General features: G+C 36.1%; 4 protein-coding genes across 5 annotated transcripts; 2 read left to right on the top strand and 2 right to left on the bottom strand.

The window, feature by feature from the left end:
- Nucleotides 1-2,556: 2,556 nt before the first annotated feature.
- Nucleotides 2,557-3,684, bottom strand: LOC125194768 (F-box protein CPR1-like). The gene has a single exon (XM_048092994.1). It carries the CDS (start codon nucleotides 3,682-3,684, stop codon nucleotides 2,557-2,559), a length of 1,128 nt encoding a protein of 375 aa, XP_047948951.1.
- A 4,203-nt stretch (nucleotides 3,685-7,887) lies between these two features.
- On the top strand, nucleotides 7,888-10,058 carry LOC125196497 (mRNA decay activator protein ZFP36L1-like). The gene is made up of 4 exons (XM_048095029.1): nucleotides 7,888-8,023; nucleotides 8,532-9,018; nucleotides 9,114-9,173; nucleotides 9,333-10,058. Exons 2-4 carry the CDS (start codon nucleotides 8,533-8,535, stop codon nucleotides 9,708-9,710), a joined length of 924 nt encoding a protein of 307 aa, XP_047950986.1. The 5' UTR covers nucleotides 7,888-8,023; nucleotide 8,532; the 3' UTR covers nucleotides 9,711-10,058.
- Nucleotides 10,059-10,305: 247 nt separating this feature from the next.
- On the top strand, nucleotides 10,306-11,947 carry LOC125196496 (15-cis-phytoene desaturase, chloroplastic/chromoplastic). Of its 2 annotated transcripts, XM_048095028.1 has the most exons (2): nucleotides 10,306-10,838; nucleotides 10,917-11,947. In XM_048095028.1, exons 1-2 carry the CDS (start codon nucleotides 10,358-10,360, stop codon nucleotides 11,795-11,797), a joined length of 1,362 nt encoding a protein of 453 aa, XP_047950985.1. In that variant the 5' UTR covers nucleotides 10,306-10,357; the 3' UTR covers nucleotides 11,798-11,947. The 2 variants fall into 2 exon arrangements, with proteins under 2 accessions (XP_047950985.1, XP_047950984.1); XM_048095027.1 differs by having other exon boundaries at nucleotides 10,306-11,947.
- A 1,931-nt stretch (nucleotides 11,948-13,878) lies between these two features.
- Nucleotides 13,879-15,461, bottom strand: LOC125192948 (peroxidase 43-like). Its single transcript, XM_048090631.1, has 3 exons — nucleotides 14,909-15,461; nucleotides 14,670-14,832; nucleotides 13,879-14,356 (listed from the first exon to the last, which is right to left on the bottom strand). Exons 1-3 carry the CDS (start codon nucleotides 15,305-15,307, stop codon nucleotides 13,947-13,949), a joined length of 972 nt encoding a protein of 323 aa, XP_047946588.1. The 5' UTR covers nucleotides 15,308-15,461; the 3' UTR covers nucleotides 13,879-13,946.
- Between the last annotated feature and the right edge of the window lie 2,368 nt (nucleotides 15,462-17,829).

Genomic DNA, 17,829 nt, shown 5'->3' with positions numbered 1-17,829 from the left:
TAGATTAGTACTATAACAGATGAGATCCAAATAGCTCCTGTTTTATAATCCCGTGTCAAGTTGGTGTGGTATCGGGAAATTGAACTTCACCTACACTGCATGTTTAAGCAGATGTAGCCATTGCACACACGAGCTTGGAAACATACCAACTCGGGTATTGGACAAGCTTCAGAAACAGCGTTTCTTGTATGGTTTTCTCTTTCTCAAGTCTCCAACTTTATATTCATGTCTTCACTGTTTCCTATTCCTATTCCTATCATATTCCTGTAAACTCTTATACACACATTCACACACATTGCACACACTTATACACACATTCACACTCACTACACACCCACGCTGCACACATGCAAACTCACACACACATTGTGTGTAGTGTGTGAACGCACAATTTTTCAAATTCAATTACATACCAACTATTTCATTTTGCATACTCTTGAATTTGTTTGCTCTTAATTAGGCTCTTAATTTTTCAAATTCAATTGCATACTCTTGAATTTGTTTACATACCAACTATTTCATTTTGCATACACCTTTCATTTCAAAATTATGCTTTGGTTTCTATTTTCAACCATCTCATGTGTTCGGTGCTTGTAAAATAAACGCTATATCCTTTGACCAAGGAGGCTGAGGTCAAGGGCAAACCACAGGCCAGAACAAGCAGCCGGAAGTGAAGTTTCATCCCCCTATTCTACAGAAGAGGAATTGCAAAATCTGTACATGGACCATTTTGTCATACATTAAGCTGAACTATTGTTGTATTGTATCATTGTATGAGAGTCATCTACTTGTTCTTTTATCTCTACCAGAGTATTATAGTATTCCTCTTTGAACAAGTCACAATTCTGAGTTTCCTGTCCACAATTTCATCCAAACTTTCAAATTTGAAAATGAAAAGTTTAGAAAATTTTTATTTTTAAGGGACGGACCAAAGTGAATATAGTTTCTATTTTTAAGGGACGGAGGTAGTAGTTAGTAGGTACTAGTTTTGATGTCTCAAAATATAAATTAATTATACTTTGCTCTGTTTATCTAACTTGGTATCATTTCAATTTCTCATCCTTCCTTTCTTGTGTGATTACACAAACCTTTCTAATGATAGGTGCTTCATAGTGGGTAAAATTCTCAATTGGGTAGAAAATGGAATGTAGGTTTCCAAAAGGGGAATGTAAATGCATTCCTTGAATGCGTGTTCAAAGAAAACGCATAAAATACAAGAATGTGTGTTTTGCATACTCTTACTAGCAGGGAGCGATGGAGGAAATTGATTCCAATCTGGAGTATCAAAAGGAGATGGAAGATCAAGGAATTGGGGACCAATTAAAAGAATGGTCACTTCATTGAGGAATCGGTGGAGAATGCAAGTGTCGAAGGCGGTTGGCAGTTGGATACGGCGGACCAGGCTTCGCCCATGAATGCAATGAACCTAGACGCTAAAGTCGTAGAAGGGGAGAATAGTTTGAAGGATGCAGCAATTACGCATGGAAATCTTGCCAAAATAACGGAATACATTCCGATAATATTGGGTTTTGGCATGTCCTTTTGTCCTCTTTGAACTAGTCACAATTCTTGAGTTTCATGTCTTAGTTATCATACAAACTTCTAGTTAAAGAGATATTCAAATTTGAAGATAATTCCAATTGATCCATTATAGATGCACCTACAGCAATTTAATGAAATTTAACACATTGATAAGAAATGAAGCATAGAACAACCGAATAATTCATCAAATTAGTTCATAAATCACTCCTAAATATATTCTATGGCAACATGAACAATTTAGCTACTCATCACAAGACAAAATACGCTTGTGCATGTCGACTTGACTTGATTAACACCCATATATATACTAGCTAGACTGATAAGGTCAACATGATAACGCAAAATTCATACACACTGCACAATAAAGAAACCTTCGACACAGACACGATTATATATAACGATAAAACACATATAAACTTACATTATGAACTAGAAAAACATCAATTTTAGATCTTAAATATCAACGTCACTCTACAACTATTGTGAAACATCAGCTTGTTGAACACAAAGCAAAAGGTTAATTATGATTGCAGAACTATCCTATGGGTAATAACAAAAGTCCCAAATTCAAAACCACAACCCTCTATAGTCCAATAAATATTTCCTCTTTGAAAAAGTCACAATTCTCGAGTTTAATGACTACAATTTCATCCAAACTCCAAGTTAAAGAGACATTAGAATATAAAGAGAAATAATCCATTATAAATGCATGTACAACGGTTTACATAAATTTAACCCATTGACAAGAATAAAAGTTTAGAATAACCGAAGAATTCATCAAACTGATTCATGATTCACATGCTGAGGCAACTGTAACAATTAAGCTACTCATTACAATGCAAAATGCACTCGTGCATGTCGGGTTGACACGATAACGCCCATATCTATACTAGCTAGGCGGATAAGGTCGGCATGATAACTCCATTTCCAAATACTACAACATAATAAAGATACCTTCGACACAGACACATCCGTATTTAATGAAAAAACACATATGTAGACCAACATTATGAACTAGAACGAGATCACATTCTCACCTCCGAAATTCTTGAGTGAGAAATGGCTAGGAGTATAAATCATGGTATAGGCAAGCTCATCTGTAATTATACCGACTTGTTGAATAGAGTCCATCTTGTTCGAGTAGTAGATGAGGCACGTGTCTCCCAGAACAATCAAAACGTCACCATTTTTGAAAATTTTGAATGTACAAATATTCAAATAACTCCAATCATGATCAAAATCAATAACAATCTGGTACTCCATGGTCCAAGATTCCTTGACTTTGTATTCCTTCATCAACCAGATGACGACGAGTTCTTTGTCTAATGTGTAAGACAAAGAAAGGCAGCCCCTCAAAACATTCAACTTCATATCCAAAGGAAGCTCGCCATCAACAATAAGTTCATCCACTGCAGGGGCAGCGAAGATGCTAAAACATTCTGTTTCAACATCAAAAGCATAGATCCACAAGGTTTGAGCGGAATCATACACTACCCAATGGGGGTTGCCGTTACATACAGTGTATGCATGGTAAGAAAATGTGCAGCCAGAAGCGGGGCCAGCTCCAACGCGCCTCCATGTTCCTGTTCCGAGAGTGTATACATGATGAGCGTCGGAAGCCCCCCCATTGATACAGATGACCTTGTATTGCCCACTGATTTTGCTCACACAAAATCCAAAATTCAACAAATGGTCATGTATGTATACATGAGGGAAGGAGAGCTTGATATGTTGACGAGTGAGAGGATTGGTTATGTAAACAAGACGCTCAGCTGGTAAGTCTAAAAGAAGCAATCCATTAGTTTGTCGAGCTCGATATAATGATACTGAGTTTCCGTGAGGGATTTCGATCTCTGTGAGGTGGCGGAATTGAAGATCAAGAGCATAGCTCTCCAGATCTGCTTCTTCGTCTTCGTCTTCAAATTCGATAATGGTGCACCGAGTTGATTTGCTCGTCTCCGGCATCAGCAGAACTAGAGCGGGTGGGGTTTTGATTTCGGATTTGACGAAATCGCCGGACTCGATCAGATTGAGCCATGGTTTGCAGACGCATTTGCTGATTGATTTGCTTCGGAGAGGGAGCCGTGAGAGGATGTTGATGGTGATTTCTGATGGTAGATTCTTGAAGAAGTCTTGCTTCATTGTTAGAAATGGAATGCGTTTCTTTCAATCGGACAGAGAAAAAGAAAGAGAAGAGCTGACTAATACACAATGAGCATCTTTCGTGAATTTAATTTAGGTTGTTAGAGATTTGCACATTTTCAGTCCCTCAACTTTAAAAATATCATGAAACATTCTTTCAATTTATGGGTAATTACATATTTGGTATATTTATATTTTTTTACATATTTTTGGATTGAAATGTCCCCAAGGTATAGATGTCATTTTTGTACTTCATATGTCTAATGTTACATGTCATTGGGTAATTACATATTTGGTATTCATTCACTTTTTTAACATATTTTAAGACTGAAATGCTCCAGGAGGGTGTTTTTGTATATTTGTAACCTTCACTAATTCCGTCTCTCTCACTTCTCAGCTTTAAAAATATACTAATGTGAAACTCGAGCAAATGTATGAACTATTAATTTATTTTTATATTTATTTTAATTTAGAAAAATGAAGAAATATATATATGTAAGAAAATAGTATAAACAGGGAGTAGTAATAATTTAGTCTTGAACGAAATATAAGAAATTAATTCATTCATGAATAATAGAATAATATTGTTTTTTATATTAAACACTACTATGAAATTAAATTAAAGTACGTACATCAATTAAATTATTTTTAGAATATTAATAAAAATATTTTTCCCTTATAGAACAATATTTACATATACATATATAAAAACTGAATTTATCATTCTAATAATTGACCATTAATAAAACAATGAAAGTATAGTTTTTTTTAGAGGTTAGAAAATGTGGGAATCCATTAACATCCTCTATCCCATAAAAATACGTGCACTTTCCATTTTCATCCGTCATACAAAAATATGTGTATTCCATTTTGGAAAAGTTTTATCAATTTAATAATATATGTCTCACTATCCATTAACAATTCTTTAACTACTCCCTCCGTCCCACAAAAGATGTCACACTTTCCTTTTTGTGGGACGGAGGGAGTACCATTCTTCTCTTCTCTCTTAATTTACCATACAATTCTCCTCATCTCTCTTACTTTACCAATTTTGTCTTAATTCTCGTGCCATATCCAATGCCCATATTTTTATGGGACGGAGGAAGTAATAAAATTAAGAGCTAGTATTATTTTATGTTGTATGTTTATATTTCTATTTTTCATGTTTCTCATTGATTTTTAATTGATTTCCCATAGTATATTACAAATATAGTTATTCTGTTATCATATTATATTTTTTGTGGTTTTTTTTACAAACATAGTATATTACAAATATCAACATAATGACATGAGTATTTGAACATAAGTATATAAGAAAATATCAACACAGTTTTATTGATAATTTCATGCATTATATTGAAATTTTATAATGCATTTGTTGATACACGAAAACTTAAATAAAAATGATCAAATTTCATCATTCGAATGCCGTAAGAACATATGCAATTGAGATCTCATTAGAATCCTTATAATATTACCTTTAATTTTATATAATTTGCAGACGTCGGACTCGATCAGATTGAGCCATGGTCATTTGCTGATTGATTTGCTTCGGAGAGGGAGCCATGAGAGGATGTTGATGGTGATTTCTGATGGTAGATTCTTGAAGAAGTCTTGCTTCATTGTTAGAAATGGAATGCGTTTCTTTCAATCAGACGGAGAAAAAGAATGACAGAGGGAAGAAAAAGATAGAGAAGACAATGAGCATCTTTAGTGAATTTAATTTAGATTTGCACATTTTCAGTCCCTCATCTTTAAAAATATCATGAAACATTATTGAATTTATGGGTAATTACATATTTGGTACTTTTGTATATTTTTTGACATATTTTTGTCCCCAAGATATATGCTCTTTCCGTGTCTTAGTATTTTACTTAAACTCACTTTTTTTTTTCACTCATTCTGAACTCTCATCTAATTTATTCACTCTCCTACTTTATTATTCTTAATTGGAACTATTTATTTTCATTTTCTCGAAACGAGTAAAAAAGAATAACTAAAATAACATGAAACGGAGAGAGTACCTTTTATAAATTTTACTCTCTCCGTCCCATCGTAATAGGCCATATATTCTTTTTCGTCCGTCCCATAGAATTAGACAATTAGTCCATATCCATTTATGGAAACCTTTTTCTCCTTCTTTTTTCTTTATCATTTATGGGCCCTACAATCCACTACACAATTTCAACTACTTTTTCTTATTTCTTACTTTACCAATTATACATTAAAATCTGTGTCGACTCCAAATGACCTATTTCTATGCGACGGAGGAAGTATTAATTTTATCTCTCGGTCTCTTACTTCTCAACTTTAAAAATATATTTGATGATCTCTTAGATGATCTTTGAACTTTGATTAATCACATATTTTGTCTTTTTGCACTTCTTTGAATACTCACTCCGTCCTATATGGTTTGTCTCACTTTGACCTGGCGCGAATTTTAAGAATTACATAATGAAAAATGAGTTGAAAAAGTTAGTAAAATATGGTTTTTACTTATACAACAAATCTATGTGACCAAATTTTGTACAAACAAAAACTAGTTTATTTGCAAAAAAAATAGGTTTATTTATGCATTTAATTAAAATATATAGATGCATATATAGTACATGGAAAATGCGTAATATTATGGTCATATATTTATGATTTTTATGTATAATTTTTTTACTTTTTTGGAACCATAAATGTAATTAGTGCATACTTTAATTCAAATTTTAAAAACAATAGAAAGGAAATTTAAATATAAAAATAAAAAATAAGGTGAAAGGCAAATAAGTCTTTTTAACTTGTCCACTTACTACATTTATTATTTTAATATATCATTAATACATCAAATTATTAATATAACCTTATTTTGGTTGTACAAAATTTGGTTGTTTATCATCAGTTATATATTAGTTTTATAATAAAATGTGGGTAGGAATGAGTTAGTAGAATATGGGGTATATTACCAGAAATGGTAAAAAGTGAAATGGAACAAACTATGTAGGACAGACTGAAATGAAAAAATGAGATAAACTATCTGAAACGAAGGGAGTATTTTTAAACCTAAAAATATTAAATATAAGCATAGAATTACGTAGCTAGCATATACAGTACACAAATACACCACACCAATTTTCTATGTTGCATTATTTTGAATAGTAAAATTGGTTGATAAAGTATAGATCTTGAATTAATTCCAAGCTAGTTCCTCGAAATATATTATACTACTACTTATTAAATTGTATTTACGTGTGTAATGACACCATATTTATTAATAGGTTGTCTTAATATAATTATTTAAATACTCTATCTGTCCTATAAAAATAGATCATTTGGTATTGACACGGATTTTTATACATAATTGGTAAAGTAAGAAAGAAGGAGAAAAAGTAGTTAAAATTATGTAGTGGATAATGGGACACATAAATAATAATGTAAAAAAGAAAGAAAAAAATGATGTCATAAATGGATATGGACTATTTATATGGGACGGATGAAAAAGAAAATATGACATATTTCTATGAGTACTAATCCCCCCGTCCCTGAAAATTAGTCACTTATTTCCATTTTTATTTGTCCCTAAAAATTTGTCACCTTTCACTTTTTCCATTTTTGGTAGTGGATAATATTCCACCAACTCATTCTTACTCACATTTTTATTATAAAACTAATATTATATATATATAGTAGGACTCACGTGCCACTAACTTTTTCAACCCACTTTCTACTACATTTCTTAAAACTCATGCCGGGTCGAATGGTGACAAATTATAGGGACGAAGGAAATATAAATTATTTTGAACAAAGCCTATACATTATTTTTAAAAAAAAATTATTATGAACATGTCGTACTTATAAATATATTATTTTTTTATTATTTATTAGTTTGATGGTTGTGAATTTTAATTTTTTTTTAAAATAATGAATCCTAAAATATTAATTTCTCAATCCCACTCAAAAAGTCCATATTCTTGAGTGACACGGGAAAAAAGATGAACATCTTAAATGTGATAGAAAGTATTTTATCAATAATTCACTTTGCACATTAAATATTTATTTTTAATGTATAAAAAAAAATGCTAGAAAGTATTTTATCAATAATTCGCTTTGCACATTAAATATTTATTTCGATCGGGGTCAAACAATTGTATTTTTCCGAATCACTAGATCTGCAACTATAAATGCGTTTCAACTAATTTAAAATTTTGGGCGGAAATATTTCTCTCTTTCAAATATGCGCAGGAAAGCGAAGCTCATTGCTCCGCTCTAAATCCCGATTCCACCTTCGTTTCACGGATTCTGCTTCGATCGATCAACGCGTTACCTTGGCCACAGAGAAAGATCTCGTCTTCAGGTGTGATTTAACTCTGATGATGCTTTTTCATTCATGTTTGATGTTTCCTGCGCCGGTTGATAGAATCAGAACCCGAGGTTTTTCATTTTGATCTTTCAATTCTGACTCAATTTTCCTGTGATTCAGTCCGGTTGCATAACGATTATACTATTGTGTCTGCTCTTCTGAGTTTTCGATTGCTCTGCTGAATTAGTATTTCGTTAAATCATCCGCTTAATCTCTTTGCGGTTTTGAAACCTAGAATTTGCGCGCATTCGCATCGCCGAGCCGGAATTGAAATTACTCTAGGTTTAACCTCTCTGTAGCTAATTTTATTTCCAGAATTGGTAATTCAGTTCTCGGTGTGTTTTTGCTGTTGTTTCGCGTAATTAATTGGATTATATCTCAGCAAAGATTTTGAATTTCTTTACGGAGTCGGAATTCAGCCTTCTTCTCTGTTCAACGCAAGTCTTTCTTGATAAATTTTATTGAGGTTCATGTGGTTTTGATTCCAAATGTAAATGCATAGGATGTATTTGGAGAACAAGCGCGATACCAAGGGTCCGAAGTTCGATTCCGGCGTCTTATCGCCGATCAGCTTGATGAATATGACCGGCAGCCGACGCTCTAGGTCATTGTTTGATCCGTACGCATCAGACAGTTCAGATTCTCCGTCTCCGCTGATGAAGTTCCTGCGTTCTGTCGATCCGGCGGCCGGAGGCGCTTCCTCGCCGGTGTTCGTCACGCCGGTCAAGGTTGAGGAAGACGTGATTGTCATGGATGGGATTTCGGTGCCTAAGTCCAACAGCAGCAGCGGTGAAGTCAGATTGAGGTTGCCTCTGATGTCATCAAACTCTGTCAATTGCAGTTTCGGGAAATCGAATTCCACTGCTTCATCTTCGTCGTCGGGGAGCGGTGGTAGACGTGCCAGGGCTGAAAATACCAAATCTTATAAGAACAAGCTCTGTCATTACTGGGAGACTTCCCGTATATGCCAATTTGGTTCCGAATGCCAGGTCTCTCCTCTCTCTCTCTCTCTCACTCACACATATGCACACATCAAGTAACTATTTAACAGTGCTCACATAAATTTTGGTTTCCATTGGAACAGTTTGCACACGGCAAAGAGGAGTTGCGCCACCATCGGTTCTCAGGCAAGATCAAACTTGAGGTACATAGCTAACCTATGCTCTGTTGAGTCATTTCTTACCATCAACGAGTAATTAAGTAATCTCGAGTGATGATAACCATTGTTTTGGGTGTGATTTTTATATAGCACATGGTTTCTTGTGTGTTTTTGGTACGTTCTTGCAATTTTCCTGTGGCATAGATCTCCAAATTAAACAGCAGTTTCGAGGGATCAAGCCCATCGCCATATAGCTCTAAGTTTAACCGAAACAGCCGAGTCAATGCGGCCTCAGCAGAAGTGGAGGCCTTCACATTGCCACCACTGTCACCTGAAATGGCGTTCCCTGCATCACCAATCCCAGCTAAACAAGTTTCGGGAACTAGGGCGATCCCAGTCACTACACTGCTCGACTCAGATTGGACTCCTCAGAGTGATGGGATTGAGGTCACTTTGCCATGTGGGGAAAAGAGACCATCCAAGGAAGATGTAGATGCTTACATTGAGAATGTGCTCTATGGGGCTAAGGCGAAGAATAGGCTGCCTGTATTTGTCGAGATTTGCCCCGACTCTACTAGTTGATTCATGGTGATCCAACCATTTGCTCAAGTGAATGGGGTAAATATGGCTGCTATTGCTGATAGCACTCAACTGGTAACTCCTAGTTACTTACTGTGGTCTGTGAATAATTGTGGTTATCTGTTTACTGAGTGATGAGGCATTTACTGTACTTACTTTTTGGCCTTGAAACAACAAAACTGTTGCCTGGTTTGTGCTGTAGTTGAATCATGTAAAACAATGTATCAGGGGTGTTGTGTATCCACTCTAGAACACTTTCAAGCTCAAGCTTGTTTAGGTCATCCACACCCTCATATTATACCTTGACTATTCACATATTGCGTTAGCTTTCATACCTTACCACTAACATCATTACATCAACAGTCATCAAACCCCTGTATTATAGCAAAAGTGTTTAGTCTTTCAATCAGGCCTTCAAGGCTTCGAGTATAATATTTTTAGTTTGTGACCAATGTTTGAGAAATTACTAACCACATCGGGTCACCTAGACCGCAATTGGGACAATTGGGCTTAGTATATTTACAATTTGGGTTGAAATTGTCTATAAATTGGATTTTGGAAAAACACAAAAAAGGCATATCTGGATATTGAAGAATGGTTATGGATTGCTTGATAACCACATCCTTATCCAAATCTAACTCGCACAAAAAATGTCAGTCGCTTTGCTCTCTTCCCTCCCGCTTTCTTCTCCAATCCATTTTCCCTCTTCCAAATTCAAATCTTTGAGGCCTCCCAACGCCACCCCATCGCAAATCTCCCCGCTCAATCCAACCCCCTCTCCTTCCCAATTCCCCGACAAGACCGGCGTCATCGTTATCGGCGCCGGCCTCGCCGGCTTAGCCGCCGCGACTCACCTCCAGGCCGAGAACATCCCGTTCCTCCTCCTCGAAGCCTCCGACGCCGTCGGTGGCCGCGTCCGGACCGATTTCGTCGACGGCTTCACTCTCGATCGCGGCTTCCAGATCTTTATCACGGCATATCCCGAAGCTCGGAAGCTTCTCGACTACGACGCCCTCGATCTCCAGCGGTTTTACTCCGGCGCTAAGGTCTTCTTCGGCGGCCGCTTCCACACCGTTGCGGATCCCCGGCGGCATTTCTCCGATTCGCTCCAATCGCTCGCGAATCCGATCGGTTCTCTGATTGACAAATTTTTAATCGCGCTGACGATAATTAGGGTTCTGAGCAAGTCTGATTTTGATATTCTGACAGCCGATGAGGTGGAGACGATTGAACTGCTGAGGAGCACCGGGTACTCCGATTCGATCCTGGACCGCTTCTTCCGCCCCTTTTTCGGCGGGATATTCTTCGACAGGGAGCTCGAAACCACTTCCAGATTGTTCGATTTCGTTTTCAAATGCCTCGCGCTCGGCGACAACACTCTCCCGAGGAACGGCATCGCCGCAATCCCTGAGCAATTGGCCGCGAAACTGAATCCGAGCTCGATCGTGTTGAATTCTAGGGTAATTTCGATCGATCACGAGTCGGGAGAGGGGGTAGTCGTGAATCTGCAAAGCGGGGAGTCGTTGAGGAGCGATCTCGGAGTGATACTCGCAATCGAAGAATTCGAAGCCGCGAAAGTTGTAACCGGAAAAACAGAGGCGAAACTGCCGGCGCGAAGCACAATTTGCCTGTATTTCTCGGTGGACGAGGACAAGGTTCCGGTGAAGGAGCCGGTTCTGCTTCTGAACGGGTCGGGTCGGGGCATAGTGAACAACATGTTCTTCGCGAGCAATGTGGCACCATCATACGCTCCCGCCGGGAAGGCACTGGTGTCGGTGTCACTGATCGGTGTGTATAGTGGGGTGGGGGAGGAGGAGCTGGTGGAGCGGGTGGTGAAGGAGCTGTCGGATTGGTTCGGGGAGGAGGCGGTGGGGTGGTGGAACTACCTGAGGATGTATCGGGTGGAGTTTGCGCAGCCGAACCAGAGGCCGCCGACGAATTTGTTGAAGGAGGCGAGGGTGAGGGTGAAGGGCGGGGGATTGTATGTGTGTGGGGATTATGTGACTCATGCCACGTTTGATGGGGCGTTGCTCTCGGGGAGGAGGGCTGTCGAGGCCCTGCTGAAAGATCGAGCGGCGGTTGGCCTTTGATCTTTCACTGTGATTTCTCGACGGCAGATCTCTTTCCTCCGGGTTAGGGGTTGTGATATTTTTTCATTTTTTAATGTGAACAACGATTCTTATGGTATATATTTTGTGTATATGTGTTAACATTTATAATAACAAGATGGATTTTTGTAAGAGTGACTATAATTTGTAGAAGCAAAGTTTTGTATAACTAATTATTAACAAGGTTGGATTGAAGATCAGAACAAGTTCAAAGGAAAAGTTTTGGATACTATATCTAGTTTGGAACAGGATGCCCAACCCAATCTGTCTGGGTGGCTTTGTGACCAGCATCCTATCCGGGCCAGATGAACTGCCTAGTTTGAGTTTGAGACAAACATCGGGTGACATTTTTTTCCATACTTTAACCGGTCGGGTGAACGTCCTAGATTGCAGGCCAGAGACTTCGACCTGATCGGATGGTTTTGTGCCCATATTCTGTCCTATCAAGTGAGGTGAAGTACTAGTAATTGAGACTTGAGAGTGCAAATTTCAGTTTTAACTTTATTTTGGGAGCAGTTTTTCATGAAAATTTTGCAAAAAGAAGAGAGACTCGAGAAAGAAGTGCTCACAACAATTGCAATTCCTCACGTGACGAGCCAGCATCTGCAACTGCAACATTAATTGGCTATGGATTTTCTGATATTTTGTGTTTTTATTGTTCGTGATTTCATTATGCTTGACTAGGTCATGCATGTATGCAAATTAGATCGATTATTTGGTTATTTTACTTTGAATTCTAAATATTCCATGTTTGTGATCATCATCTTTGGTTTCTATAGTTATATTTGCAAGTTGTAAAGGACTCCTTTGTTTTGCGCTTCCATCTAGATTGATTCTGAACTCTCAACTCAAGGACTGGCTATTTTCTTCTGTCAATCAACTGGCTATGTTCCACTTCTGCTCTATATGACAACTTCTCTATGCATTTCCATCTTGGAGGACAATTTCATTGGCAATGATAGGCAAGAATTTAAGTCCTAAGAAGATGTGAAAGTCAATATTTTGGCTCCTGGGAATGATTCGACAGGCTTGCCGACCTTTTAGATAGTACAATGTGGTTTGCTCCTTCATCCGAAAGGATTAATTGCTTATGCTTTGGTAGCATTAATGTCACCAAGAAAGAGGGTGATAGTTCAAACTGATACGAGAAAACATTTCACATCTTAATCAAGTTTTTTTTAAAATTAAAATAAAATCAAATTGAATTTTTATAAAAATTAAACCAATATCCAAAAATATTAAAATCTTAAATAAACAGGAATGACAAAGAAAGATATCACTACTGCACTATTAATGTGCTCACTATTGGGAAATTAACGCCTATAATCACATAGTAGTAGTATATAATATTGATGATTATAAGAATTGTTTACCCAATTCGTTTATATCTACATTTATGAAGTCAAGGATTTCACTATGTAATAGTTGGCCACGCAATTTATAACGCGAGAACAACTCTTATATTATAGGCAATATAGAGAACCATAATATAATAATGCTAGGAATCATATCATAAGGATATATGTCATTAGGAAAAATCTCCCCTCAAATCTCCACTTGTAAGCATTATAATCAGCCAACTTCAATCATCAAAGAGAAGTTGTACACTATAATAGCTCGAAGGCTAATGAGAAGTGTTGTCATGTTCACAATTAACAGACTCCAGGCAAAGGTGTGGTCTCATCATATTCGAAATTCATTAGTAAACAAAAAAAAAACTTCACGTGTCGTCCACAGTGATCAATGGCCAATGCATGTCATGCAACACCACAAATACACAGACAAATAATTCCAAAAATCATCTCTTTATCCTATTCCATTCTCTCGACAATATCAATCCAAACACAAATATACATGCATGAGGATTTAATAATATTAAGATATAATTTTATGCATGATAATAATTGTGCTAGTCATGATTGATGACATTAACTTTTCACTTCGGCTACTCACGATAACATTAATTTGTCAAAAATTTACAATGAAAATCATGTATTCAAAAGTTTCAGTTCGCATATTTAAGCACAATTACCTCAATATTAAAACTAATAAGTATACTACAATAAAACACAAAGCATCAAGAAGTGAAAATTATGTATGGTAGGAGTATGTGTTTATTCAATAGTATGATTCAATTAAAAGAGGAGCAAACACGCCTAATCTGGCCTTTAGATCCCGTCCACACTCCAATCCTCCCCAGTTTGATCATCGAAGCAGCGAAATCAGCCTCGAACGATGGCCCAGGAAGCCCGAGATAAGAGTCGACCGCACGCTTCGTCGCCTCATCTTGATAGAGAGCCGCATCAGATTGCAGCACAGCCATTCCACTCCTTATGTTCCCCAGTATTTGCTTGTCAAACACCTGCTCGCTGCCTCTGTCCATCGCCAAACGCACGTTCACATCTCCGTTTTTCGGGCACACCGACTTCAGCTCCGGCAGAAAGCCCGGGTTTATGGACGGGTCCGAGCCCCTGTTGGCCGGAAACTCGTACAGCCTTGAGTTCACGAAGAAGCACGCTGTGGTGCCGATCGTGTGCGCACCTACAATTTGTTACATGCATTAATTTATTGGCCCTATTGATACATATTACTAACATTTTGTTACGGATTCAATTTTCACATTGGTCATGAGAATAACTGATGTGGGGTATATAGACTAAATGGGCTCATCCCAAAATACTAGTCAGTTAGGTGAGAGAGCTCATTTAGTCTATATAAAAATCTGTATCAGTTGTTCTCACAACCAATTCATTCCAAAAGACTAGCATGTTAGGTGAGAGAGTCTATATACCACACATCGGTTGTGGGAATTGAGTCCCTAACACATTTACTAAAATATAATACTACTCCATACCACTAAGAATGACAAGATCTTGGGCGGTGAGGCCTTTAGCTAAAAACTTGGCTTTCAATTTGTGAATGGAATCTGCAACATCAGGCATGTGAGCAGCCAGTGTGACATTCGACACCAAGCCATCTCTTCTGCCTGTTTCCACATCGTACCATGGCCCTTTCGACTGAAAATATCATCAAACTAATTAAGAAATTATTGAATTAAGTAAAGCAAAAGAGAAGAATTAATGAATTAGTTACTAGGAAAACGGCATCTCTAGCAGCCATGGCAAGAATGTCGGAACAAGAGACGACGCCGGGGCAGGCGGCTTCTAGCTGAGCTTTGGCGGTCTGTACGACGTCGAAGCCTCGGACGCCTTGATGTCCAAAGGCTCGCTTCTCGTCTGCTTCCGAGGCTCTGTCGATTAGAATGGAGGCGTCGCAGCCGTGGACGAAGCAGTCGTGGAAATGGAGGCGGAGCAGGGAGGGGAGGTTGTTTTGGTCGGAGATGGATGATTGATGGACTACGTTGCGGACTATGGCCTCGGCGTTGGGGCAGCTAGTGTTGTAGAAACCTACACGGACCTTCCCTTCTGATCCTCCCAATAAACAGCTTATCATTATCAATCCAACTATTCTACAATAACTATAACCACCCATTATGGTTCAACTTTAACTTCAAAACTATATGTATATGTATATGATTTTTATATTTTATTAAGAGGGAGGAGGAAGCTCAAAATTACTCTTGTGAGAGAACAGAAGAAGTGAGATGGTATGTGTTGGATTGGGGAGAAAAAAATGGTTAGTATTAGGGGAGATTAAATCGTGGCCTTTTATATGTTGAAAGACTACCAATATTTGTAATTGGTTCCTTCAATTGAAGCCTCAAGATTTGCATCTTGTTTCATTCACTCCCCAACTTTTATTTAATGTTATGTATATATTGTGTTCAACACAAATTTTAAAATAAAATTGATAACATACTTAAGTTGAAATATTGTTATTTAAAAATATGTCTCATTTAAGTAGACGATGAAACTTGCCAAAAAATGAAATAGACTAATTATTGTTGACGTATATAAAATTGAAAACATGATTAACAATTTAGATGGAAGGGATTACCTCATACTTTGTATGCTACATTTCTTAATACACTACTAATAATTTGACAAATGGATCTTATTTTATAGAAAGAAAAATGATTTCCAATACAACACACATATTTCCTTCACGGTACTCCATCTCTATCTCTCTTCTATATTTAATTGAAATAATTGTCTTAACATTTGTTAACAAAAAAATATAAATTGAAATAATTATCTTTAACGTTTGTTAATAAAAAATGTAGTAATAGGTTAAATTTTACTTATTTCAAAAGATTATATAAAAGAGTTAAATTCTTTCAATATTTTTTTACTTTATTAAAATAACTTAGGAAAAATTTAATATTTAAAAATAGACTAATCTTTATGATATAACTCTCTATTATCTTTCTCCTCTACTTTCTCTGATATTTTAAATCTAACTACTTATATTATCTTTTCTCAATAAAATAAAAATATAATAGAGTCAACTAATTATTTCAATTTTTTAACTAATTAAAGTTTTACAATACTTTTATGGAAATTTTATAAATATTTATAGTACTGTTTATTGAGATAATAGTTATTTAAATCTAAGAAGTTTTGTCAAATTCTAATTAATTGAAATCAAAGTTTTTTTAGTGATATTACAAACCAAATTATTTCAATAAAATAAAAAAAGAAAAAAGAAAAAATCATCTTTTTATAACTTTTTGAAATACGTAAAGATTTGACTCTTTTTATAATTTTTTTGAAATAAGTAAAATTTGACTATTTATATTTTTTGTTTACAAGAGTTAACATAATTAAATATAGTAGGGAGATAGTGCAGGAAATAAATTCTGAAAATAATTTTTCTTTCTATAAAATAAGATCCATTTGTCAAGTCATTAGCAGTGTATTAAGAAATGTAGCATACAAAGTATGAGGTGATCCCTTCCGCAATTTAGACATGCATTTATTTTTTTACTATATTATTCCAAATTGGGGTGGAACTAGTTATAGGATTTAGTATGATATACTAATATGGAAAAAAATTGAGAATTTAACCCCTTCCGGATATATTTTCTTTCGCTTTATTAGGCACGATGTGAAGAACATATTCTGTAATGTATTTTTAGAAGTTTGAAATATTATAGTAATTGTCTTTTTTCTTTTGCTTAATTAGGCACGATGTAAAGAATATATTCTGAAATGTTTTTTTTAAGTTTGATCTATATAAGTAATTGGAGTAAAAGCAGGGATAAATACTTGTGACAATGTGAAGGGGTAAACATTATTCTGAAGCATTTTATAGTAATTAATGCACATAAGTCAAAAAGATAGGAATAAGAAAAGTTGTCAGAAGGTGTATATCGCATCGCATGAACTAAAATTGGCAGCATTGGAATCCTAAATCGCAAGTGTCGAACTGAGTTACTGCATATCTTTTTTAGTGTTGTATAATTGTTGTTGTCTCATTAGCGGAGTAGAAAAAGAACGATATCTATACGCCTCTTTCTTAGCTAAGCTGCTACGCATACTGAAATCGAACCGGTGGTTCAAAGGAATTAGATCGGCGATTTTGGCCTCAAATTGGGAAAACAGGAAAATGTGTAAGACCAAGGTAAAGGGGCAAAGGTAATTTGGGGTGTAGCTAGTTTAGGAACCTGATTTGTTATTTTTCTAGTATTTCTTTATCCTATTTCTATATTTTTCCATGTATATAGTTTCATACAGTATTATTCTAGTCTCTTTAAAGTTTTAAGGAGCTCAATTTTATTTCCTCCTTTTCTATTTTTCTACTTTCTCACATATTCGATTCTTCTTTAACTCTTGTTAGTTTTCCTGCTTTTAGAAAAATTATAGAGTGAATATTGTAAGATTTAGTGTGTAGAAAAATAATAAAGATAATAGTACCATATAATTTATTTTGTGTTAAAAGTAGTATTTTTAGTAGCTAAGAAAAAATGTTCCCAATAACAGTTGCCACTTTAATAACACGGCAGGCTCTTTCGACACCGATAATATGTTTAACGATAATTGTCGTATATATCGGTGACGTTGAACCTGAAAATTATCCTATAATTAGAGCACCCAATGCCATGACTCATAATC

Source organism: Salvia hispanica, chromosome 6 (genome assembly GCF_023119035.1).
Source record: "Salvia hispanica cultivar TCC Black 2014 chromosome 6, UniMelb_Shisp_WGS_1.0, whole genome shotgun sequence".
NCBI lineage: Eukaryota > Viridiplantae > Streptophyta > Magnoliopsida > Lamiales > Lamiaceae > Salvia > Salvia hispanica.
Note: the sequence above shows the minus strand (reverse complement) of the source record. Positions and strands in the feature narration are given on the sequence as shown.

Coding starts and splice junctions, on each gene's coding strand:
- LOC125194768 (XM_048092994.1), bottom strand. CDS start 3,684: ATGAAGCAAGACTTCTTCAAGAATCTACCATCAGAAATCACCATCAAC.
- LOC125196497 (XM_048095029.1), top strand. CDS start 8,533: ATGTATTTGGAGAACAAGCGCGATACCAAGGGTCCGAAGTTCGATTCC. Junction 9,019..9,113: donor AATTTGGTTCCGAATGCCAG/GTCTCTCCTCTC, acceptor CCATTGGAACAG/TTTGCACACGGCAAAGAGGA. Junction 9,174..9,332: donor CAGGCAAGATCAAACTTGAG/GTACATAGCTAA, acceptor CCTGTGGCATAG/ATCTCCAAATTAAACAGCAG.
- LOC125196496 (XM_048095027.1), top strand. CDS start 10,358: ATGTCAGTCGCTTTGCTCTCTTCCCTCCCGCTTTCTTCTCCAATCCAT.
- LOC125192948 (XM_048090631.1), bottom strand. CDS start 15,307: ATGGGTGGTTATAGTTATTGTAGAATAGTTGGATTGATAATGATAAGC. Junction 14,833..14,908: donor CTAGAGATGCCGTTTTCCTA/GTAACTAATTCA, acceptor TGATATTTTCAG/TCGAAAGGGCCATGGTACGA. Junction 14,357..14,669: donor AGATCTTGTCATTCTTAGTG/GTATGGAGTAGT, acceptor AACAAATTGTAG/GTGCGCACACGATCGGCACC.